Genomic DNA, 26,784 nt, shown 5'->3' with positions numbered 1-26,784 from the left:
ACACCACTGGATAGATTCAAGTCTGGATAGATTCAGCATGGCAAAAGTGAGGGGCCAGGAGCACCAAGTTACAGACCTGCACAAAGGTGGCTCTTAGTAACCGCAGCAAAAATCCAACCACTGATCTGGCCATCCTGTGCCCTCTCAAAAACACTTGACTGCAGACACGCAGTCCTGTCCCAAAAGGAGCTCTCGTATTGTTGAGCAATTATGTTTTCAGCAGTACAACAAAACCACCACAGTCCATCTTCCTTTTTGACAGCCAGGAGCAATAATCCCTTTCTAACGGGAACAGCCTTTCTCTCCATGTGGTTTTTCACAATATACTGCTTTTTTCAGCTATATGGTTTTAAAGGCTTATAACCTAATAGGGAGACATACATGATAATCCGAGATTACAATTGGTATGAAGGCTACTTATCTCACAGATTTACAACTCAGCCTCTATTGGTTATTCATCTGCATGAGCTCTGGAGCAGAACTTTGAGGTACAGACTTTTTTTATTCCTTCTACTTTATTAGTAGTAAAATACAGAACACAAACACAAATAAGATTCACTCACGCAACAATGTTTCACGAGTGTTACTTTGGGTTTTTCTGTATTTGTTTTTTGTTTGCCGTTGTTTTGTTTTGTGGTTTTTTCTTAATAAATCATCAATAGGTTGATTCCAGAGAAAATAAACTCCTTAAATACAGGAAACATTAGTCTATGGCCATTTTAAAAGGAAAATTAGGTGGAGAAAAGGTTATTTAAAATAAATAGTACACCTCTCTTTAGCTAGAGGGGCTTAGAAACAAGTTCTCAAAAATGCACAATCAAAACCCTCACAAATCAAAAGGAAAAGGCTAGTGTAGGAGAAAGAAGAGACTGTCAAGCACATGGAAATCACACACTATTTATTGCTAATACTTTCTTCATACCCATTAAAGGAAAAGACAGGTGACCATTAGTTGTTATCTTCTGTCATAGCTTTCTCATTAATTATTTCCCACTTCTCATGTGCTGACAAAATCACTCAATATGAATTTTACACTATAAGTAATAAAATTCCCCTATTAAAAAAACCCTTCCTTTTACTTGCAAAGATAAAACAGCCTACATTTTTGTACAGCAGAAGAGGGTAAAGATTTTAATCAGAAACATGGGACCACTTCCAAAGAACAGACTGACAAAGACAGCCTGCCATCTCATTAAAAAAAAAAATCTGGTTCACTAATTAACAAAAAAAGGCAGGGACTACTGTGGTCTCTTGGATGAAAAGAAAACAGAAATTAATTTTCACAAAATATTTAATCTTAATATTTAAAATATTTTTTCTTTTACAAAATAACTTATTTCCCCCACCTTTCACTGGCAGGAGGCTTCTACAGGGCTGTGCTCTGGTCTGAGCCTTGCTCCAGAGACATCTCAAATTCATTCACACTAATGCAACATGTTAACCTCAATGAAAGGATTAGGCAAGCATGTTCAAAGGGAAAACCCGTGGTACAAAAATACATCCAGCGATCCCTGAGATGAGCTCAGCTAGTTAGAGCCTGGTGCTAATAACACCAAGTTTGTGGACTCAGTCCCCATATGGGCCAGTTACTTGAAGAGTTGGACTTGATGATCCTGTGGGTCCCGTCCAACTCAGAGCACTCTGTCAATCTGTGAAAGTGTGGTGGGCACCCAGAAGGGACAGAAGTGCTGGCAGCACTGCCTGCTACTGCCTACATGAGAAATTAAATCCTGGTGGGGAAACAGCTGCTTCTATGGGCCCAAATCCACAATAATGGCTTCTAGCAAGGAAGCCCCACTCCAATCTTCAAGGCCTTCTTGACCTGTCACCAGGCAAGAGCCACTGCTAAGAACATCCTCCCACCCACCACCCAGCCCATGATGCCACTTACAACTCATTTATAGGCACGTGCTGTGTCTTTGACAATGCTCCAATACCATGGTAACAAACTGGTTTATCTATAAATGCTGAGACTGATGGGCTCAATCTGCCAAAAAAACACCATATTCCTGTTGTGAAAACTGATTTAAGTAAACCCATTTTAAAGGCAACTTAGACAAAGAAAAGGTGATGGACGCATTTTTATTCCTTGGCACTGAGCTGCCCAAGTAATGCAGTTAGCAGTGGCAAGAGGATGGAAGTGTCCTTCAGAAAGTGCATTTGTTAAAAGCCTCTGGCTATAGACCAAGTACTGAATTAATTTATGAATTAATGGTTTTCTTCTGCTTTGCTTTACCTTCCTGATCTGTAAGAAGATACCAGTCTGAAGAGGAAAGTACCATGTCATTACTGAAATGAAAACACTACAAGAACTCTGCCTCTCAAACAACACAAGAAGCCTCAAAGCACTCTTGAAATCCTGCACAGGAGCACCAGGCACTGGTGTTCCCATTATCACTCACTCAGAACAAGTATATGCTTCTACTGGAGGGAAAGTAATGAACATTCCCATAAATTCCTATTGCTGCCCAGCTCTCTTCCAGGAGCAGGGTGTTTCAAAATAAATACCTGCTTAATGATCAGCTTCAAAGATGAACCCCGTGTATTTGGAGCTACCTTGTAATGAAGAGGGAAAGCCCCTACCCTCCCCTCTGCAGAGTTTTGCTTCTGGTAGTCACCAGGAACATGGAACAGATCATTCTTAATAACAGGTGCCACAATGATCTATTTTTAACTGGTGGAACGAGACACAGGCAGATCACGAGACAGGAAAGATTAAGACCAGGAGAAAATAAAAGCTGGAAGTATACAGTGAAAAGTTAAAAACATGAGCAAGAAAAGGAAATTATCTTCAGAGTCTTCTATCACATCCTGTGCTGCAGCACCTGAGCAAAGTCGGAAATGTTTGCATAATAGAGAGCGCAGAGGTTAGGAGATGTTATTTCAAAACCCTTTTGTTGGCTTTGATAGAACTATGGGTTTGTGCTCAAAATTAAGACAATCTAAGTGTGCCTCATTAAAACGTGCTCACTCTGCATTCTCTTATGCTAACAATTAAATAACTCTGACCAATGTCAATGCCACTGGCATCCAGATCTGGCGGCAGAAATACTTCTGCTGTACGTACCCTCCAAGTACATGCACCTGGGTGAATTTTCACTTTAAAGCAATTTGTTAACATACATACAAAGTATTAACAAATAAGCCCGTTTAATTCAATAACCAGAAACACTAAATTACTAGAAAACTTAAAAGACAAGAAAAATAAGCAGTGCATCAAACCTCCAACATTACAATCATTCCTGAGAAACACAGTGGGATTTATCAACTCAAATAAACATACTTAGTATTTAGATACCGAGCTCTGGGCAGATCTGAATGCTACTGATGCAGCTATTGTTACAAGAAGACATCAGCTATTGTTACAAGAAGACATCAACCCCCTCCCAAACTGGACAAGGAAGCAGTTAAAAACACTTACGAGCTACTGAGAAGTTATTTAAAGGTGACTCCCGCTGGTCAACATCCTGTGGCCGTTCCTTGTAGCCAATGAAGGTGCCATCATTCTTCAACAGAAAATACCGCGGCCTCCATGTTTTGATGTATTCTCCTGGAAAGAGAGGATGGGCAAAGGGAAGCAACATCAGAAAACACCCCAAATTACTGACACACCAATAATTTCTGTTAATATTGGAACTATATGTCATCCTGACAGCAGCAGTTTTAAGAACATTCAGTTCAGTCTGATACAAACAGTGGAAAAATACAGGCACTGAGTCACATACTGATAGCGATGTTAGCCATAAAAATGGGACTTCATAAAAGGTAAACAGCTATGTTTTGTTCTTCCATCTACTTTGATTTCCATTCAAATTCTGCAACATCTGCCTTAAATGCATTTTAAATTTTAAAAAAATCAGAGCAGATGTCCTATGTATTATTTTTGCTATTGTCATTTTTCATACTGACAAGTGGAGAAATTCTTTTCATTTACATTTTGCAGCGCAAGTATTTTAAACAAGAATGGGTAATTTACTAATTAGTCAACTGCTTTATCAAACCAACAGTCACTTTCAGACCATAAGAAGATAATTCTCTGCTTATGTTACATAACATCACTCACTTCTCTCACAACATCTCAAGCATGAAACACAAGATGATATATCACAATACGAAGGGGAAAACACTGGATGATGTATAGCCACCACAAAGTCGAAAACAAATATCTACTTTGAAAGATATGCCACCTTTCTTTGTCTCAAGAAACACCCATTGCTCACACCACACTCTGCTCATCTGAGTAACCTGCACAGGTGACACTTGTGTGACTGTTACAGCCACGTTCAAAACATTCAGCAGTAGAATAAGAAGAAAAGAGCTAATCAAAACCTCAGTTATTTCCTGGATTTATTAAGGTCTTCAGGGAAGGAAGACACAAATCTCATCAATGGCTCTTCTGGATGACGGTCAGTATATCTGAGTTTTTTGCTTATTAACCAGATCACTGTTTTCTGAGGCAGTCTTTCAAGAACCTCAAATAGCTTCTCATGGTGCCAAGCTGCCCCTCTAGGTCCTAAAAGCTCCTGCAGTGATGTTTCTACTCAACTGAGTCACAAAACTCTAATTCGAGGTGTTATTCTAAACACAGCACTGATCACACTTTTCCAATTCTTCTCACGCCAACAACCAATTTAGAAATTTTAAAAGCAAATGGTCAACTACAAAGCACCCACAGCTGCGCATCAACCACACCCTCCTCGCTTCTGTAGGGTTTCTCACTGGTTTGTTTAACACTGGGGAGAAGATGAGAGAGCACACTAGGAACTCTTTTCCAGCCTGCCACAGTAGAACCACGCCTGTGCACCCTGTAATGCTGCCCTGCAGTGGCTGGTGCCCAGTGCCCACAGGTTCACCTGCTGGCAAGCTCTTCAAACAACCAAGAACAGTGAGAGGAGAGGGCTCACCATATTTACTGGCTCTGGCAACCTTCTGCTGCTCTCCTGTTCTCCAAGGCTCCTCTCATACTTTCCTGCTGCTTAGGTTTCCTCCACTGGTGATTTCTCTCCCAGTGAAGTGCACCCTGCCCCAGGAACTCCCTTGCAGCTGCTTTGTCTCCTTCCTGTCCCCACAGACCTCCTCCCCATCTGCAGTGCAGTTTCAACCTGTTCTGGGCAGCAGCTGTGTCACTTCTCCATTCACACTCATCCTTCTCCCTCCTGCACACAGAAGCAGAAGCAACCCCAATGATGCCCACACAACACAGACACAAGTGAGCAGAGCCCCCACCAGCTGCTTTCACCTCTTCAGTCCTCACTGGGCTTTAAGTTTCCTAATCTAAACCAAAAAATGAAGTGCTACTGAACTGTTAGGGAGAGTCACACAGAGCCACCTTTGCAGTGGCCATGTCTGCAGAAAACATCCATTTGAATTGATGAAATAGGTATGGGGAAAGAAAGAGAGGAAAAGGAGCACAAATCTCCTCATTGTTTCTTTCAGAGATGGCTGTTACTGCTCTAAGTGTTACACCAATCTATAAGGCGTTTATGAAAGTATCATCATTGCTCCAGGAATTTCAGAACTCACCTGTCATGGTTTAACATTTATAGGCAAGGAGGTAAATGTAGAAGGTTTTGTTGTCATCATCTTTTTAACTCTGACCTTAATTAAATGCCGAAAACTTTCTGGGATCAGCAGGAGATTATGAAGCCTTTCACATTTAAATTACCAGTCCAACTTGGCGCAGATCAGTGAGATTACTCCAATCTCATTACTATTACACCACAGATGTGATGAGAAGACACGTGGCATGCTCAGCCCAGCTCCTGACTAGAGGTTTGCCAGGTAAGCAGGTTGGGGAGGTGGCTGCCCAGACAATCAGGATTTTGGAACATGCTCTTACATACCTGACTCATTGGCATTTTCTTCTCTTGCATAAAGCACACCCAGGAGACCTAATGACCGCCACACACCCCTTACCATACCCGCACTCAGGACTAAATCCAGACTGGATGGGACAAATAGTATCTGAACAGGGTAAGACTGAGAGTTTCTACTTCTCTTACTCTGTAACTTATGCTACACATCTTCCCCACTGGCATTTACAGAGGGGAAAATAATTCTTTGCAGATTATGAAATTATTACCTGGTTATTTGCAGTGAACTACACACAATTTTAAACAGAATTAGACTGTACTGTCATAAGAGACTTTCTCTAAGATTAGATGCTTATGTTTGGCTCTCATACTTTCTTACAGCTTTATCCCACCAACCTGCTTCTCTGTTAGAAACACATCCTCTAACAGGATTAATCACACAGTCTTTAAAATGGTGCATTCCATACATATATAGCATCCTCCTCCACACTCACTGCTTCTGTGTGAAAAATCAAGGATTTCATTACCACCAGCCTTTCTGCAGGGATCATTCTACTTGGATCTTCCTTTGAGCATTGCTTTAGCTGGTTATGGCTCCTGATCCACCTTTTTAATTGGTAAAAAAGTAATATGATTTTATTTAAATTTTTTTCCACATGTCTGGAGCTTAATGAATACTGTAATATGGCAATCCAAAATATTATTGATTATTGTTCTTGCCAAGGAGAGTATGAGGCACAGTGCAGCATCTGTACTACAAATTTTTGTTATATAACACACCGAGGTTTTACTTCTGCATCCTGCAAAAAAATGGCAAGACACTGCCTGGTGTGTGACTTCCCAAAGAGATGATCTCTAAGTATAATTTTAATTCAAGCCTGAGCAAGCTATCATTCCTCTCCAGAAGCTCAGAAACATAAATTTACCAACAGTCATCAAAAATATGTACAGAGTGCATATTCTTAAGAAACAAGTTTATATTTTTATGACTAGCTAAAACACTATAAATGGCCTACAGCCCACGAGGACCACATCAAAAGGTGACAGCAAATCTGAGTACTGGAGGCAGAAAAGAAGTTTGTCAATATAAACAAAAAAAAATAATTATGTGGAACTGCTGGGACAAAGCTGTCTGAAAAACATCAACACCTTTTCCTTCCTCCGATATACACAGCAAGCTGTCATGCCTCAAGAGTGAACTGAGCTGTTTCAATTTTTACCCTGTGTTCTTTGTTCCTGTTGTGGTTTTGTTTTTAAGAATCACAAGAAGAAGTTGCTTGAAGTCACTAATATTAGCAGTTAAGTAGTCACACTAGAAAGAATCATACTGAGTACAGTAAATGCAAGCATGTGTGGCAAATTCTCAGACAACACTAAAAAAAAAAGAAAAAAAAAAGATCCACCATGGAAAAGTGAACAATTTACAAAGCAAAACATTTTTTCCTCTGTGATTCATTGCTTGTGTAATGCCCTGGCAGAGCCTTCTTTGTTTTCAGTAACAGAATGCTAACACTGCAGAGACAGGAAAGCTAAAGCATGGGTTATAAATCCTACATATAAAATCCTGGAACCAAACAGACTCCTCTGTAGCTTGCTAGCTTTATTATTTAAAATCTTTATGTATCATTCTGTTTACTCCAAGCAATTTCCAAATTGCAAAGATTCCCAAACTGTATATATCTGGAAACATACACAAAGATTGTTACAGACTGATTTCCCTTTATTGCCTTGTGCCTGCCCCCACACACTGCACATTAAAATACTTAACACACACTCAGAATGTAAATCCATCTCATGCCAGAAAAGCTTTTTCGCTGTAACACATACTGCAAAGCACACTTATGCCTGAGTATTTCAGAAAAAGTTAAACACAAAACTCCTTTGGCTCATGAAAAGTTAATTCTACTGAGGATTTACAATAATGCAGGGTTAGATTATTTTCCTCTCCTCCCCACAACAGTATCTCACCGAATCTGGAGCTGTCTACCACTGATAGAGTGTCTAACATCAGAAACAGCTGCCACTCCCTGGGAAGCTCACGGGGTAAGTGGAGAATAATGAGCAGCAAGCACCAGCAGAACAAAAGAAAATCCATCTTTATTTACCAACTGCTGCATGCTTGTTGCTGCATCAAGCTCATTCAAAGCCAACACCACACCCTTTAATTCAGAACAGACTATATTTAAGAAGCCTCTGCTTTTGTTTTAATCAACTCATACATACCAATGGTTTGAAAAAAAAATCATTAGGTTAACCAAGTCAGCATCCAATGCTATCCTTGATATTTACAAACGCGCCCGACCGACTATTAACTTTCTTATGGCCCAAAGTAACCAAGTAACAAGCCCAGGAGCATTGACAAAGTCTCAGTTACATGAAATGCAGTCAAGTGGCTACCACAAATCTACCAATAAATAATGCATTAAACTTTCTGCTCTGAGCATCAGAAGTAGCACCTTTAATTGCGCTTAAGCATAACACTCAAAAAATTAAAGCTTTTCAGTTATGCAAGCCTTCTCTACATTCCCACACGCTCTGATGATGTAGGGCACTCCCTGCTTGTACAGCCCCAGTTCCTGTCCGAGGGAACATGAAAGTTATGCCAATCGAAACGCTAATGTGCCACCCATCAAAGGCACAGTGACTCATTTCTGAGCCTCAATGGCCATGAGAAGTGGTCTGCATCCTGTCGGCCTAATAAGGGCTCGGCAAACAAGCGCCAATTTCCTTAAAGATGTGAAGCTTTCAGGAGCTGCCATCTCGTTCGTGCTGAGGAGTGGGATGGGGATTTACAGTTCTTACTGCTTGAGTAAACTGAGTAAGTGTCCACTCGCTTCAAAACCAGCTGAAATCAAAACAGATTTGGAAGAAGAAAGCAGGGCTTGAAAACTTGCCTTTGCATTTCTAAAGCACTCGGAAGCAAGCCCTTTCCAAGTGCAGGGAGCTAATTCTGGATCTTAACGACCTGACACCAAACAATTAAGTCTAGGGTGACCTGAATGAAAACTCTTAGCTCAAGTATGTTTCGTTTTTTATAAAAATAGCTGCACAGACACCCACCAAGCTGGTATACCACTCTTCGCTCCCCGTTGCAAACTGTCATAACAAGATATTTAAACACAGTAGATTTTCAGTAGCTTGGGGAAATTAAAAAGAAAGGGAAAAAAAAAAAAAAGAGGTTATGTTAATGCCGTTCCCAACACGCTGGCAGGGAGAGAGAGGAGGACCTCTGGTTTGTCTGCCTATTCAGAGGCGCAGCGAAGGGGCCGGCTCTTTGATGATTTTTTGGGGCCCCTCTCTGGACGGCTCCTCGGCCACCGCCTCCAGCGTACAGCTGCAGAGGCGCTCCCTGTGCCTGGAATCTCAATGAGGCGGCTGGGGCTGCCGACGGGGCTGCTCCCCGTGGGGAGGTCACCCGCAGCGCAGGGGCCAGCGCCGAGCGAGCAGCTCGGCTGCTCCGAGCACGGCCACCGCCGGCCAGCCCAGCCCGGCTCGGCCGACCCAGAGCCTGACTGGGTGCGGCAACCGGCTCCTCACTTTCTGCCCCGCAGGCTGTGCGGTGCACGGCCGTGACTGACGTGACTGCCAACAGGTTCAGCAGAAGTGCCGCCTCCTCCTCATCCTCCTCGGTTTCGGCTTTTATAAACCTCCTGCCGCTTCTCCAGCTCAGGGAGAGCTGCAGTCCAGGGCACCTGCTTCATTATCATATCCTGGGGGAATATGGGGAGCGAGGGAGGGAGGTGGGCACCGGAGGTGGGGCGGAGGGTGACGGATGAGCCAGATGAGCCGTCTGGCCTTCGAGCGACAAAGGGAGCCTGGAAGGACAGCTCCTGGTCACCTGGCACCCCGCATCTGTAAATTCACTTCAGAAAGCAGCACATAGCCTTGGCTTCGGGCTTCCCACAGAGCTGTGGAGAACAGTAAACGTACTGCAAGCTGCCCGTCTGTAGTTACACAGCAGTGCAGGTGGGAAACACCTAAGGAAGGCAACGGGTGCTCCGATTCACAAAGCTGGCCATAGGAGAGATGAGAAGCCAGATTACAGAGAAGGAAAAACAGATTCTCACCCAATACTTTCTCTGTGCAGGGGATGGACAATTACCACGTTCTGAGATTCTATCTCTGCCAAAGGGTTTGAGATCACCAGCCAACAGCACCACTGCAGAAGATGACACCCCTGTATTTTTTACCACTGTACTTACTCCAACTGTATAGTTATGTAAAACTGAAACACGGAGGTTTATATTTTTCTTTTTCTTTTTTTGCTGAATTTCAGTTTAGAAGGTCAAAAATGTTGCCATATTGCTTACAGCAATCAATTTAAGCAATACCAGATATTCCCAAAGGAGCAAAAGAGAATTAATCAGCATGTAAAAAACTCCTTACTCCTACCTTTGGCACAGCTTAGTCAGGCTAGTCCTAACCTACAGCTGTCTCCAGTGGGAGAAGATGTAAATGAAATTTCATTAAAAACAGCAGTTTTAAGGATAGCCACATAAATTACAGGAATATATAAAGTGATTTCTTAAGCTATACTGAAAACAATCTCATCGAGTGAATTGCATCTTCACTACTTCATGGTGTGAACAAAAGGACTTAAAACTACCATGTGGTGTCCAACACGATTAGAGAAATTTTCTGCAATAAACTTGCAAGCAGCTACAGGATTTTAACAAAATAAAACATTCCTGTAACAGAAAGTGCCATCATGTATTTCTCTGCTTTTGACAGGTGCCCAACTCTCTCTTATTTTTATAAATAAAAAAAAATGACAGAGGAGGTGTCAGATTCACTGAACTGAATTAAGCATACTTAGAACAATTATTTCTCCCCAAGTAATTTTTACCTTGACACTATGATGGAAAACAGCACATGCAGCTAACAAGGCACTTAAGCTAATAAGCCTCTCCACGTTTTTAAATATCTTCCCTTAGAGGAAGGAAGTAGCTACAACTATTCCTCAAGCTCAGTCTGAATATGTTCAGTATTTCTGCAAATCAGGCAAATCAGGCTCTTAAATACACCCCATGTACTTACACAAACAGCGTGACTTGGTCCTCCAAAGATTTTATGTCTACTACAAATGCAAAGAAAAATAAAAACTAAACCAGAAACACCAAACACACCACACCCTGGTGTATTTGAACAAGGATGGGCTTTTCTAGACAGCCTCTGAAAGTTGATTCAATGATTTTACCTTTTTGCCTAAGAATCCTTAGGCATGACATTTGTGCTTATCTGAACACATGCTTGATTTGAATATCACATACCCAGTTTTGCTATTCAGTAAATCCCATCTAGAGACTGGCAGAGTGTCTGAGGGGACAAAGCAAAAAAACATACACAAACTAAAGCTCTTCCAGAACAAATTAAGACTAAAATCACAGTTTTTAAACTTTTATTCCTCAAGCAACCTAAACATAGGGGATGCTCAGGAAAAGCATCATTAATTGATTAAAAATTATTTTAGGTCCCTTCTCTCACTCTGCCCCCCTAAAAAAAAAATTAGGTGAGTCAAAGACTCGAGCAAGAATGATTTTTGTGATTTGTTTTACGAACATTAAACCTGGAGAGTACTCAGCAGAGGTTCCTCATTAAAATCCCAAAATTGGTGAGGCTGAGAGACAACCTGGAAGCTTGGGGCATGGGTGCCCATGAGAAAGTTAAGAGCAGGGGAGGGAAAAAGCAGGACACAGCCACTAAGAAAACAGAAAACATCCACCTTGAGGATGTTTTCCTCCACCACTGCTCGAGTCCCTGGCTTGCTCTCCTAGGCTCCCATTACCACATCATTGTGTCATTCACATTGTGAATCAAAACCTCAGGGAATTGTAAAGAAATGGAGGGAAAAAAAAGGTTAAAGTACATTAGGAGAGATTTATGAAAACAGCAGCATTTCTAAAATAGGTATGAACCTATTTTAGGCAGTTTGAAGAGGGGAAAAAAGGTCTCTTTGTAAAAACTAAGCTGCAGAACATGGATTTTAATAAATAAGCAATTTATGGAGAGTAAGAAATCAACACATTGTATTGTTATCCTTTAGCTTCTGGGTTTGAGTCCTAATTTTCAACATAAATGCACAGAGTTGTTTTTGGTCACTTACAATAAAAGCTCTACCAGTAATTGTGTGATCATGCTGTGCATCAGGAAATTTCTTAAAAGTGCCAAGAAAATAAAACCAATGTAGAATTTTAAAATGTTTCTACAAACTGATAAATATTTCGTAGAATGATGAATGAAAGCTAAGTTAAGCAAACATTTCACTGGAAAAAATAAGAAACAACATTAAAAAAGAGGTGGTGTCTTTATAGGGCTGGGGCTAATTTGGATTTCCCTTCTTCATTTTGTCACTAGCAAGTCTACAAAAGCCTGGAGAAGCACAAGGAGACCATGTTAGCTCTAATGAAAAGTTTCATTTATCTTGAGGCATTTAATGGCCAATGGAAGAATTAGGAGCACTTCCCAGAAAGCAAGTCCTAATATTTGTTATCATGGCAACCTCCTGGTTACGCCTCCAAATTTAGTATTCCACAGATAAGTTTTACTGAGTCACTACCCCAAACTCAGCAATGAAAATCTCCTCCAGATAACAGGAGTGCTGCCTCACTTCAGAGGAATTTTGCAAAGTAACTTAATTGCATGCTGAGAATTTATTAAAGCAACTTCACCACTGGGTAGAGTAAGAGAAGAACAACCACCACCACAGCTCTGGTGCTAAGCTTAGCCAAGTAACACAGGCATAAGAAACTCTGCCAAGGATTTCTGTGCCTTGAACTCAGGTGTGTTGTCACTGTAAAGCAGAGTATAGTCCACACTGCTGCTTCAACAGGGTCACAAGATCACTCAGTCACACTATTACATCTCATTTATTTTTATAATAGACAGTAAAAATGTTGAGTCTTAATATAATCAAACAGGAAAGATTCATGCTGGATTTCAGTGGTACCACAATTTAGCCCTGTGACATTAAAACACGTCTAAAATACAGTTAAAACCACATACATATAATAACAATTATTTTTTAACCCCAAAAGTATCTATTATATTAAGCTCATTATACTTCTTTCTAACAGCTCCAAGCTCTAAGAAAGAATGCATTTCAGACACACAAAGATCTGTTTCTTACACAAGGACAAATGAAATAAAGACCAACCTGAAAAAAGACACAATAAAGACCCACCTACCTTGACACTGCTACCATAAATTAATTCCTTGTTGCCAACAGCATCTTGCTACACTAAAGTCACTTTTCATTTTAAAAATAGCATAAAAATGAACAGCATATCCCACACAGAAGTGGGAAGCAGATGGACACAGAAGATGGGAGCCTGAATTACAGTTTCCAGTCTGCAGTGCCTCTTATTTTTGGTTTGGAAGGACATGGCAAAAATTCCAATCTTTTATATTCAAATTGCTCCTATAAGCAGTGTTAAAATAAACATCACGCCCACCCTGCCCTGAATTCACACCAGTTTCTGTGGGCATCAAATCTGACACTTGCCTCACTGGATCTTCTGAGGTCAGGGACTGCCACATCAGCCCCACCTTTCCTTCACACCTGGTTTTCCATGCACAGCACACCACACAACTGCTCCTCACCACACACATTTCTTCATCCACCTGAATCCTGAAAGCCCCATCCCATAAACAAACACACTCTCTAGTTCCATCTTCCCACTCTCCCTAGGATGTCCCCAAAGAACAGAAGTAAAACAAACTCCTAAGCACATCCCTCACCTAACCGCATTACAGCTTCCCATCAGGTGTACAACTTGCAACAATTACAACAGCTCTCCAGGAAAGTCAGATTGCCACACTTTGAGAACACCAGAAAACCATAAATAAAGCTTTAAATGACAGCTTTTTGCTTTTTCTTGTTTATAGGTTTTGGGTTTATTTTAAAAAGGAGAGAGAAAGAGCCCTACAGGTCACCTGGGGTAACATTCCTGAAGGCCATCTAGGGCTATGCTTGTGCCTCAGGGACTTCTGGCAAGGAAGATACAGCCACATATACAAGGAAGGTACAGCCACACATAGGAGGAAGGTACAGCCACACAGAAAAGCCTGCATGCAAGCACTGCTCCATGCTTAGTACACCCTGTTTCACAGCATTTCCTGCCACTGGCCCCTGAACTGATGCTTCCAGCTCAGGTGGCAGCTGCTGGAGGCTCCTCTGCCACTCCAGGGGTCAAGCCAAGCCAGGCCACCCTGCAAACCCTGCTGCTGCCAGTAAGGTGGGAAGGGAGCAGGAGGAGAAAAGGAGGCGGGGGATAGAGGCACCTTTGGGAGGCAGAGAACTGTGCTAGACAAGAGTTAAGATGTGGCTACCATTCTGGCTGAAAGAGCTGCATTGGAGCAGTGTTGACAAAGGGACAAGCTGGGTCTCTGGTGGGCAGCAGGGAAGGCGCTGATGGGGCTGAGGGCACAGGCAGGGCAGGGAGAGGCTGCAGCCTGACCCCCACCCCAGGAGGGGCCATGCCAGCTGTGCCTGTGGCCATCACCAGCATCTCCTGCTCCTGCCCCAGCACCAATGCAGGCAGCTGGAAGCACAGGTTGTGCCCAGTCTGTGAGGAGAGTATGCTGCCACTCAGCACCTCCTTGCTAACATGCAGCCAAATCCAGCAAGCTGGAACCTCAAAGTTACATCCTTTAGATACACACAGACACGTAGGTATGTTCCACAGAGCTAACTGGAGCCTGGCTGGGAGCACAGGGTCGCTGCACTGACCCTGCTCCTTCACAGGCACAGCCAACACTCCCAGGAAAACCTTCCAGTGTCACACTGGCCACAAAGATGTACCACCTTCTGGTCTGAGGAAGCTGTACAGTTTAGATTATTCTCCTATTACTGCTTTTGTACATTTATGTCTCCATCTCCTATGATAAAACCTTTTTAACTTCGGGATTACAGCCTGAGTATCAAACTAAGAGACAAAAATGTTTCCAAGAAGCAGTCACTGAACACTTAAAATTTTCATTTATCCAAAGCATACTAACTGAACCTTGGTCGTGGGCAGACTTACAGCAAATTACAGTTTTCTAAATGAAGACACATTTAGCTATAGAAATTGGACAATACAGGTAACAGCCTCTTCTTTAAAAAAGAATAAAAGAGAGAGAAGAAAGGACCCAAATGAAAATTACTGTCCTGGTATTTTGTTTGGTGGTAAAATTGCAGCTCAGCTACAAGATTAACTAAGCGCAAGTCCACTACTGGGTCGCTATCACTGCTTTGAGAAAATGTTTTTCTATACACTTTTCTTCCCCTCATCAGAGAATCCAAATTTCCTAGTTTAATCATTTGCCCAATTTCAAAAGAAACAGAAGCCTTTCCAAGCAATGAAGACATCTAGTTATTTAATCACAGATGCAATACAAGATTAAAATGGCTTTGAAAAATTAATCCTTTATGATAAAGTTTCCCAATGAACATTAAATCAACAGGTTCCAAATTTCAGGTATAAAATCTGATTGAAACTGCTGCTCTGCAAAGCTACCACATGCTCCTGCCTGTCCTTACTGAAAATGCAGTCTAAATTGCTACTTCCATAAAGAAATACATCCTATATTAACAGGAGTTCTATGAAAAAAACTCTTGATGGCCTGCAAGGATTGTCATACTTAATCCAAAGGTAAAATTTACAGTAATTTATCATACAGAAATCAACTGCTCTGCAGATATGCATATGAGCAGGTTCTCGTTTCATGCTGCAGTTTGAATTTCTACCAAATTTTGGATGGTTGCAATTAAGCAGCTTCATTTGCAGTCCTCTATTCTTTGCACTTAATTCAGGACAGGTTGGAGAAAAATGTGGTTATGGCATTTCATTAGGTATGCTTCCATGTATTAATCCTTGAAAAGGAAACTGTAAACAGTAAGCTGGAAAAAGGATAATGAAAAAGCAAAAAAGACAGAGCTGAAGGAAATAAAAGGAATTTTTTTAATGGAATTTATAAACATCAATGCCTTTTAGAAAGAGATCCATCCATATTCCCCCTTTCTTTGTACTGAAGTTTAATAACACTCTCTCCAAGTTACCAATTTTGAGAAAATCACTGGATAAACACTTGTGTTAACCCAGCTACATGGCTCAGTGCCAAATGTAATGCCAAACTTCCCAGTTGCAAAACGAGCTGTTTTTACACACCAAAGTAACCACGCAGCAGGCCTGCCGAGCCTGAAGACAGCTGACAGAGATGACTGTTGCTGTCCCCCCATTGCACCGACATCCATCCAAATACCAACATCTGCTGTGCTACAATTTACTTTTTACACAACATTTAGCAAAACAGTGCCTCTGACTGCAACATCATTAAGGAAGTAACAACAAATAAATCGCAAAGTCCCATCAGACAATTGTAAAATTAAAGCATAGTTTGCCTTGCATACACTGAGCTTTAGTTCAGACGTGTTGGACTTCAGACATAATAAGCATTAGAAAGTGTTTTCCTTTATTAAAGGCACAACACAAAATTCTGTAAGCCATGACAAGTGTAATCCATCATTACAGTGTAAATTACAATTTTGAGGATATTGACTTGACTCAGTCGGCAGAGAAGCAGATGCCTGCGAGGCAGCACAGGCTGCCCGGGCCCAACGCAGCAGCCCAGGCTCCTAACAGGATTACCCCGTGCCTGGGAGTGCAAGCTCTAAATTCAGGGCCTGCTCCTTTCCAAACACTCAGAACATGTATTTGTGCTTGCAAAGTAAGGAATTAACATTCCTGGAAACTCAAGTGCCCTTTGCTTTAAAAGCAGGGCTGAGCAAGGGGGCCAAAGCACCCTGACACCACTGCACAGAGGCGAGGTGGGCTCTGGTAGTGACAAATTCACAGCGTGGGGATTCAAACCAGGATTTTGGCTCGAGTGCAAGCCAGGTCTGGTGAGTGGTTCCACTGCACTGCCCAACACAGCTCACACCACAGAAGACCCTACATGGTCAGTGTCCTCCAATCAGTTATCCTTCACACCCCCATCAATCAGGCTGCAACTCAAGACAGGGCTGCACTGCCACTCTGACACTGCTACACGGCTCAGGCTTTTACTGACAAACAGGCAAATTGTGACCAATTTTCAAAACCAACTCTTTCTTCCTTCTGTCCTGCAGCAATTCTATGATTACAAAAATAAGCAAAAAATAAAAAAGAGAAAATATCTCACTTTCTTTTGAAAAGCAGATGACTGAAATGAAAAATTTAGTGAAAAACAACTTGATTTTTGTTAGGCATCAATTAAAGGGTTTCCCCTCAATCTTTCTGCTCCACATCACCCTCTTTAACACCGTTAATAAAAAAATGCTTGAGTTACAAAAAGCAACATCAGTCCCCCTGCATCTCCAGACAATGCGTCTGTCAGGAACAACATACCCAACACTCAGCTCAGGATACAAGAAAGTGGCAGGCCATATTTCAAAGCCGTTTCACCAAAACGATACAGTTTCCCTTAAATCCCTATCAGCTTAATAGTGGAAGACCATAATATTTCAGATAACACAGACAGCAAGCATTTTGGTAAATTCAGGGGACATTCTTTATCCAATCCAAAAATAGCCAATGTTCACAGCCAAATTAACAGAAATGCAACTTCACCTTAATTCATGCTAAAGGCGAGGGGTTAAGGCTTAAATACTTCTGGGGTTTTGGCCAGTGCTGATCTGTATTAGACTATGCATGTATATGCCCATTGCAGGACACAGGAGAGGCCATGCGAAACACAGCCTGTGGCCAGATCCTCTCCCAGGCAGGGTTTTAGAGGACAGACTCCTCTGTACTAACTACCAGGTGTTTGCACAACACAAGTCAAGGTCCAATTGGAAGCTTATCTGAAGAGTTGCTCCTGTGCAAACTTTAAGTTCTGAACCTCTGAGTTCAGAACTGAAACACTATTTGTTTGTCCATTTATCCCCTGGCACGGTTGGCTTTTTGTCAGACAGATGTATGTCACATGCAAGTCATTTCCCAACCTCTCTGCTCCACCTCCCTCCACACACTCTGCACACACTCTGACCCCTCAGCAAATGTTGTAAGAGAGAAGGAAGTGTTTCTGACAGTTTGCATACTCTTCACAACAACTTTAGGCCAGAGTATAAATGTTTTCTCCTGCCCTCCAACCCTACTTGTAAGGAAACAAAGCAAAACAAACACCACTTCCCAAACAACTGAATGCCCTAAACCTAGCAGCAGGAAAGGAAAGGGGAGGGAAGGGGGGGGGGGGGGGGGGGAAGGAAAGGACAGAGAGGATGGATTACACTGAAGTTATTTTTGTCCCGTTCAAGTGGAATGGCAGAGACAACTAAATATAGAATTTATCAAGGCAGGTGAACAAGAAAGATGACATAAGCCCCATGTTCCAAGGGGCAAGAAATAAATGAAGTATACTTCTACCTCCTGGCCGAAAAAGCTTCCAAAACCAAACTTATTTGCATGAGCAAGATTCAATTGAACAAATTACTCAACTCACTGCCTCCTTCCTTTCAGACATGTCACAAAGTACATATTAAGCACATAGGTTTCCTGTCTCTTACCTGTTTGTAGCATAAATAAACAAGACTATAAAGTCCACATTAAAATGAAAGAGCTTCACACTGTGGTGACTCTGGACAGAAATTCTTTAGAAGTATGCTTTCATGTACAGCTGGGTAATAAAGCTTTGCTTGAAATCAAACATTAAGGAATGTTATGTTGCCAGTGGCAACATAAAGGATGTGGTTTCTATGAAATTTAACCAGTTATGTTAGGGACAATTGCTTTCTTCTGGTCACATTGCAGTCCAGGGTTTGCTCAGAGTTACTGTTACCGTAGTCTGGATTTCGCAAGTGAAAATCCATTCATACGTATTTTTAACTCCTTCCAGGGTGTGAGTTAGTCTGTGAAATACCCTAGGTGGCTGGTGCCAGAAGCACACACTCCATTCAGAAACTGTGAGCAGGCCAGGCTGGAAAACAGACAGCAAGAGTCACTCAGGCTCTTGGGCTCACGGAGCCTGCAGCCAAGGACCCAAACAAACACATCCAGAAGGACGTTAAGGACTTTCCCTGTCAGCACATGGAAGGAAGGAAACCTTTGAAGGGAAGACATGGCACTAGTCAAGCCATGACTTCAGTGAAGCCACACTCACATCAGTGCCATAATCTACCTCTGGGCTCAAAGAACAAAAAGCTTTTATGTGGAACATTTCCCTTCTTCCATCTGTGCTCCCAGTTACCACAATATCCAAGAGCCCCACAGTTTGAGCTGCATTTGTCCTCACAACATCCCTGTGAAGTAAGGAAGTGCTGTTATCACCACTTTACAGATAGGGAACTGGGGCACCGAGAGAGAAAAATAACCCTGTCCGAGGTGATTGTATAAGGAGGAAGTTTGTGGCAGAGCAGGGGAAAACTGGCTTCAATTCTCAGTTCCAGGATGGTACTCTCATGCATCAGACACCTCTTCAGCTCTTGGATGCTCCACCTTCAATATGACTGACCTGTTCCCCTAGGCCACAAGGAATGGGTAATAGATAGGCCTTTTAGCAACAGCATTTCCAGCCCAAGAAAAATGGAAGAGGGTATCAGACATAAGGGCTGTTTGCATGCAAAAATCCAAACCCGAACAAGGAAAACAATTTCCAAAATAACCACTGCTATCCTGGTATTGTGGGAAAAGGAAGGAAGACATATCAAGTTTTCAAAGCAGAAAATTAAAAACATCCACAGCAGATTCTAAGTATAATTTTAAAATAATTAGTGAAAGTTTAACAGGAAGCTTGTATTAGACATGCATCCTTCAAGGATCTCCCTGCTCTAGAGAGTTTAGGTAATACAACAATCAGAAATAAAAAAAAGTCCCTTTGGTACTACAGCTATCTCATTTCATACACAGATCCAAACACAGGCCTAATGTAGTTTCATATGGAGACCTTGGCTCCAGACTTCACACAATACTGTCTCAGATAAAACAAATTCCAGAGGCTGAATACTACTCAAGGTTTCCTATTCCTGTCTGAGCCAGGCTTCACTCCTGCCTTCAAAGGCTCTCTTTTTTAGGTGAAACAGCATATCAGGTCCAAAACTTACTCTGTCCTTTGGGACTCCAGTTGCAACCATCCAGAGAACCTGTTATGAAATAATCTACAATTTAAGGGCATTCATAAAGCAGCATTTAATGTCAACTGTTTGAGGTGACTACTAACTTGGAACACACAGCAGAGATCCATCACAGTACGGATCACTGGGTTTACTGAATCTGACTCCAAAAAGTGACTGCTCATCTCAATGGCCAAAAAATGACACGACTGCTACTAATCCATCACAAACAGGCCTTGATGAATGACACAGTCATTCAAATTTCTTTCTCTGACCATTGATTTAATCAAAGGAAGAAATCTGTGAGTTGGTGGTAGCTGAGGACACCAGATAAGCCATGATGAACTTCCAGGTCACTTCTGCTATCCACGGACTATTCTGTCAATTGCTGCTGATAAGCTGGACCCCATGGCCCAGACCTCAACTTCCACAACAGGCTGTTGCTGTAAACTGCAGCCACCAGCAACACAACATGCATCTAAAGCACACTTCTTCTGCCACAGAGTCTGAAGGAGCTGTTTCTTCTGAAGGCAGCACCATCAGGCACCTAATTTAACTCCTGTCAGTGACAAAATAGAAGCCCTCCTTGAAGGTGACCAGAAAGAACAGAGCTAGTTCTACCAGACATCCTGCTACACCCAAATTTCACCCCTTTCTTTCACATCAGTGTTAAAAAAAAGAGAAGGAGAAAGGCTGGGATGAGGTTAGAAACATTTCTACATTCTGACAGCAAGCCTCACAGCAACAAGAGCCAAATAAACAAATGAAAGCAAAACTTCCAGCAGCTTCACAGCTACACAGCAATTTTAGTAAACTAGACATTCTAGCAATTAAAGCAAAAAACTTTTGGGTTCAGACCCAGAACACTTACAAAAAGTTGTAAATAAGCACAGTTTGTTTATTCCAAGTTTTGAACCCTTCCCTTGAAAAATCCCAACTTTTGTATACGAACAGACCAGCCAACACAGAAAAATGAAAACGCCTCTTGACAACTGAGGAACTGCTATTTATTTTCTCTTTGATGGCCATCACAAGAAATATGAAAAATAAAGCCGAACACCTGTACATATGAAGTTGTTATTCTCCTTCAAAATTAAAGTGGGCTTTGCATGAGATTCCCAATATCCCAGTATTAAACTGGTCACGAATCACAGAATACTTTATGTCAATAAGAGCTATTTCATGTGATCCGGTCTGCTCACCCTTCCCAAAGTGGGACCACTCAGAATGCTGTAAGAGATTACTTAAACTAATACTGCATGAAGGTAATTCAGAATTAAAAGGCATACAAACACAAGAAATAGAACAAATGCAATTTTATCAAATTGCAATTTTCAAACCAAATTTGAGGAATAAAATCTTAAGCCTGCATGGGCATGTGCCCTCATTTTTATCTTCTTACCTCAAATAACTGGTCTGAGCATTTTAAGAGTCAACAGAAAGACGAGTATCAATACATTCTCTGTGTGTTCTAGGCATAAAAAGGAGAAATGAATCCACTGTTCCCCATGGTTTATTTCACCACATGAATGATGAAAGAAAAAGCACAGGATTGTACATGGTCACAAAGGTATGCATGGCCCCTGAAGGGTGAACATGTATCTACAACCACACATCCTGTTGTGTGTCATTCCGTTTCTAAAATAATGCCTGAAAAGAGGAAAGTCTTCAGAAACATGAGGTTTCACCATAAGCACACCCACTCTATTCACAGGAATAAACAAACCTCTCCAAGAAACCAACAAGAGCTGTTGTCAAGTAGCCCATTCCTAGTAGCCTGGAGCAGCTCCCAAGAAGAAAGCTTTTCTCTAGCTATAGGAAAGGTTTCTTAAAATGTGAAGAAAACTTCATGCATATCCATTTATTGCATAATGTAATATGTCAGAGGATTAATAAAAAAACAAACCTAAACCCCAACCCTTAAAAGTGCATAAAACTTACTACAGTGTATCTAAATTTTCCGCCCATTTTAGTTGCAGTTTTTCTGTAACATAATGATTTGTGTTACTGCAGTACACAGCAACTTCAGATACACATCTGGATCTGAGCCACTTGCTGTACACATGGAACAATGAGACAGACCCTGCTCTGCAGAGTTGCCTGTCACAGGACAGGGACAATGGAAAGCCAGACACAGACACACAAAAAGGGGGACCGATACTGGGCTGCTGGGAACAGCACTCTCAGTACACACACATTACAAGTTCATTGGGGCCTTTTATAAGCAACACAAGGAGCCAGAGCTTTTGAAGAGGACAATAAAGCAGCACTGCAGCTGTTTACAGGGACCATTTCCCAAGTGTGAAAGGGTAGCACAAGAGAAAGCACGTAAAACTACTTGCTTGCCTCTACGTTGTAGTCACAGTATAGACACATGCTAGGCTAACGGGAGGCAGAAGTTAACATCTTAATAGCAAATTAGAGATGGTAAAAATAGGTATGAAAAGCAAAAGCAGCTGGTTTTGTAGCTCAATGCAACAGAAAAACTAGTGGTAGGGACAAAGCAGCAGCCTAAAGAACGAGCTCTGCTCTGTTCAGCGCAGCACTCTGAATGGGACACGGTTACATGCCAAGCATACAAAGATGCAAGATGATGCAAACCTTAGGAAAGTATATTCCCTCCCCCTCCATGTTTTGCTTCTGTTTTCCGTTTTCAAGAATAACAGTATAGTCTAACAACTACAGTAACTTTGGAAAAATCAACTTTTGAGATTAATAAAGTCTCTGCAGCTGATCTGCTTAGAGCTGCTGCAGAACAGAGACAACTCGCTATTTTTCAGAAAGAAATCTGGCCACCTGCTGCTCTAAGCAGAGAAGGCGGGACATATGTAAAATCACGCTTTCTCTGAAATTACAACTGATATTACCCAGGAAACACAGACTAGACTAGGAAAAATATGCATTAATTCCAAATGGTGCAGTGTGCTGAACTGAACATGGCTGGCTAGCAGCCTTCATTCTGTACTCATAAATTTGCTCATCTTAAAATTATTTTATATTATTCCCAATGAACAATCTTCTACAGACCAATCAATCTACTTGAGACCTGTGGCTTCTGTTCAAATCAGAGTGCAGATACTGGTAAGACTGGGGCATCACAAAACCTCAGGCATTAATAAAAAGAAAGTTCCATGAGTTATTACGGAAGGATGAAACACCTACAGAACAAGAAGTCCCTACTGCAGCAAGAACAGCACATTCTAACCCAATAAAAACAATCACCAAGTCTAGGCACACAAGAAATCAGATCAGTCTATGCCAATTACAAGGTGTAAGTTTTAAGCAACTGCTCTTAATGCAGCTGTGCCACCATGGCTGAAGGGAAGACACTGCTCCATTCCATCAGTCTTTAAGAGGGCTGTCCTACTGTGTTAAAAATGTGAGGTCACATTTGGCTGCCACATCTTTGCAACTCCACCGCATAAAGGGTGAGAATTAACCCAGCTTTTAAAAGCAACAGTCTGCAGGAAAAATGCCTCATTTTACCTGAACGTGCTCAATCTGGCAAGAACTAACAGTCAGGGAACACACAGAACCCTTTAAAAATACACAGCATCGTTTATTACACTGGGACAGTGCTTTGTGTTGCATAATCCAAGCTTTTGTTTCAAGCAAGAAAATGTTTTCTAAATATTTTGTCACCATGACAGTCTAGTCCTGGACTCTAATTCTGCCCTTGGTTACTCCAGAAAACCCCTGTGAAGTCAACTGTGTTGCACAGCTCATCACTGTATCCCAGGCTGCCGGGAAGGCTCACCTGGCAGTGCAAACACCAGCGTCCTCTTGGGCCTGTGTGTTCTGCACAGCCCTTTCAGCCTGAGTTATTGCCTCCCACAAAACAAGATCTGTGTGAAGAAACAATATCACATATAAGAGGAAGAAAGATTTTCAACTATGAAGCACCAAACACCTTCCCAATAGGTTCAGCTTTAACTAAGACAAAACCTACTCCTGAGAGAGCAGAATGTAAAATACTAAACACAGAGACAAAATGAGGCATAGAAAAACATCACAACTTAGAGGGCCCTGTTCCAAGTAAAAACATGTCTTTCAGGGACATTAATTTGGAAACTTAATCTGAGCAGATACAGCCCAAATTCACAGCACAGTACCAAGAACAGCAGTGGAGCACTTCCGTATGACTCAGGAAGCCCAACAAACACTTCTGCAGAACAAGATCAACAGGGTGTTTATATACAGCAGCAGCATCATGTGAACGGGCGGTTTAGTTTGTGAAATGAATGTTTGCATTGTCATTAAAAAAAAAAAAAAAAACAACAAAAAAAACCCAACCCAAACCAAAAAACACCCTCTATTCCACACTTACAAGTTTCCAACATGAAAACATAGCAGGGGAAGGAAGTACTTCAGCAGCCAAAATTTACAAATTCTTACCATAACTTTGGCACAGTAAACTTCTCCAGTGTCACAAAGGCCTATTCTTCAGGGGGCTTGGTTGCCTTTTTTTCAGAAGGACTAATCCACATGTGAAGGCTATTAAAGAACACACAAAATGCCAACCAGCATAAACACACACATTTTGTGTGCGCCTGTTTTCCAAGTTATATCTGGTTTTCCTTACACAGATACCTAAGAACAGCCTGGAGGCAGCTATTTCTGCTTTCTTGCTTTTTTTGATGGAGCTTGGTGAGTTTTTGCCTTTCCCAAAATGACAATGCTGCTTTCATTTTAATTCATTCAAATCAGTGAGAGAGATTCACCCTCTTAAGCTGCACTCAAGCAGTCAGGCTTCAGGAATTTAACAAAGAATGAAGATTTTAATAGAGAAGGGGTTTGCTTGTTAGTTTGACTACAAAAGAAATTCCTCACAGTAACCTTTTAATTGTTTGAGAGGCACCTTACTAGAATCTCAAAGAAAATGCTTAATACTCCAAGTTACACTTGGCGTTTCTGCACAGCAAAACAAATTCAAGCTCTGAAAGTCAGCATTTTTCTCTCTTATTATCTGAAGCTACAAAAAAGCCCTAACATAGATTGAAAGAAATACAACAGAAAATTCTGCCTGATCTAAGTACATAGAGCTAAATTTATCCCTCAGTTTCCAAAACACCACTTGGAGATTGGGCATTTAGAGTTCTATTCACTGGCTAGAAAAAAGCCAAATGGTACATTTTAAAAAAGTGACTTTGAAATATTGTTATGAGAGCAGGGACAAGCTATGTAAACCCTAAAATTCTGTGGGTCTTTGTATTCACAATTATTGTCACAAACTAAAAGGCTCATATTCCCTACTAAGCAAACATTTACAATTAAATCCATTCTGCACAAAGCATTTGCATTTTGAGATAGAACAGTCAGTTGTTCAGCTGCTGTGATTTAGATGGATTGGTTCATTATTGCTGCAGTTCGTTTTCAGCTACACTGTATAACAAAGGGGTGCCAATGTAGTCCTGAATGGCTTTAAAGCTAAGTATGCCGCTATTCTTCCATGATGATGTAATTTAACCATCTTCCCATCTCTCAGATCAAGATATCTTGACTTTACAAGCTAAACTTCAGCAGAAACAACAGAAACAAGCTGTCACAACTGTTCAATAGGCATTACAGAAATACTGCAAGTCAGCTGGAGGTTGTTGCTAGCAGGTTTGCAGCGGTTTTCCACAAATGAAAATGCTATTTTCAACTAATTCTTATTTAGAATAAATGGTTTTCTTATCATGCAAGTGATAAGCCAACTTTGACTTCTACATCAGGAGATGCATCAGTTATATACCTTTCAAATGTTCCCACTGGAGTAAAAATATACCTACATCACAAAAGAAGACCAAATTTACAGCTATCCCTAATGCAAAGAAAACTTCAAATTGAAAAATTCAAATAGTATACTATTCTTCCACTGTTTGAAAAAGAACACCAAAGACAGTAATAAAGTCACTGATTTCATAGTTTAAGAGCAATTAAAGTGAGAGTGACTTCTTACACAGGCAGACAGTGACAGGACAACAGAGAATGGTTTCAGTCTAAGAGAAAAGATTTAGATTAGATGAGGTCAGAAATTCCGTAGGCTGTGGGTGGTGAGGTGCTAGAAAGAGCTGCCCAGAGAAGCTGTGAATATCCCATCCCTAGAAGTGTTCAAGACCAGTTTGGATGGGGCTTTGAGCAACCTGAACTAGTGGAAGGTGTCCCTGTCCATGGAAGGGAGGTTGAATTATATGATTTCTAAGATCCATTCCAACTCAATCAATTCTATGATTAAAGCAGATAAACAATTTTTTTTAGTAACAACTATGTAAAAAGGCAAGATTTCTTTTTTTAAAAAATTATGGAAAAAAACCCATGATGAGCTGAAGCGTGGTCTCCTCCATACATTGCCCCAGCAGCATGAAGAGCACTTCATATAAAATTACTTCATCAGTGAATTTATACTGGCATAGGACTCATATCCTCTGCCCAGAAATCAAAGTCCACCTAGAAAACTACTTCCAAATCCTACAACCAGCATTGTCATCACAGATAATCACAACTGGATTCCAGACTGATCCATGCATAAACTTCAAGTAGAGTAATAAACATTTAATACACCTAAATCTATCCAACTACACATTTGAGTCTTGAATTATTCCTTGGTGTTCCCAAATTTTCATTCTACTTAATGAGCATAGGGAGGCAAGGAGACTGCATGATCAGAAGTTAAAAATAATAGAAAAAGACAAAGAAAAAACTACATTACAAAGAAAACACTTTCAGTTAGTTAAATGATTGCTATTTATAGATGGTTTATAGACCACAGACAGGGCAGGGATACATATGACATGTAAAAACACCTGTCCAGAAAATCCATGGCTGGAAGCCCCTGAAAAGCAACCAGCAAATAAAAGGCTGTATTCCCACTCTGCAGAGGCCTGGCAATGGATTTTGAGCTGCTTAACAGGTTGTTCAAGGGTG

At 41.3% G+C, this 26,784-nt stretch overlaps 1 protein-coding gene across 2 annotated transcripts in view; it reads right to left on the bottom strand.

The window, feature by feature from the left end:
* The window catches only part of AKT1 (AKT serine/threonine kinase 1), a 77,445-nt gene that overhangs the window by 35,153 nt on the left and 15,508 nt on the right, over positions 1–26,784 (bottom strand). For both annotated transcript variants that reach the window (XM_021528923.3, XM_077783936.1), the window contains exon 3: positions 3,422–3,550. In XM_021528923.3, the coding sequence (XP_021384598.1) occupies positions 3,422–3,550 (129 nt within the window). The remainder of the gene's footprint in view (positions 1–3,421; positions 3,551–26,784) is intronic.

Source organism: Lonchura striata, chromosome 6 (assembly GCF_046129695.1).
Source record: "Lonchura striata isolate bLonStr1 chromosome 6, bLonStr1.mat, whole genome shotgun sequence".
Lineage (NCBI taxonomy): Eukaryota > Metazoa > Chordata > Aves > Passeriformes > Estrildidae > Lonchura > Lonchura striata.
The sequence above is the reverse complement of the archived record's forward strand: the minus strand, read 5'-3'. Positions and strand labels throughout refer to the sequence as shown.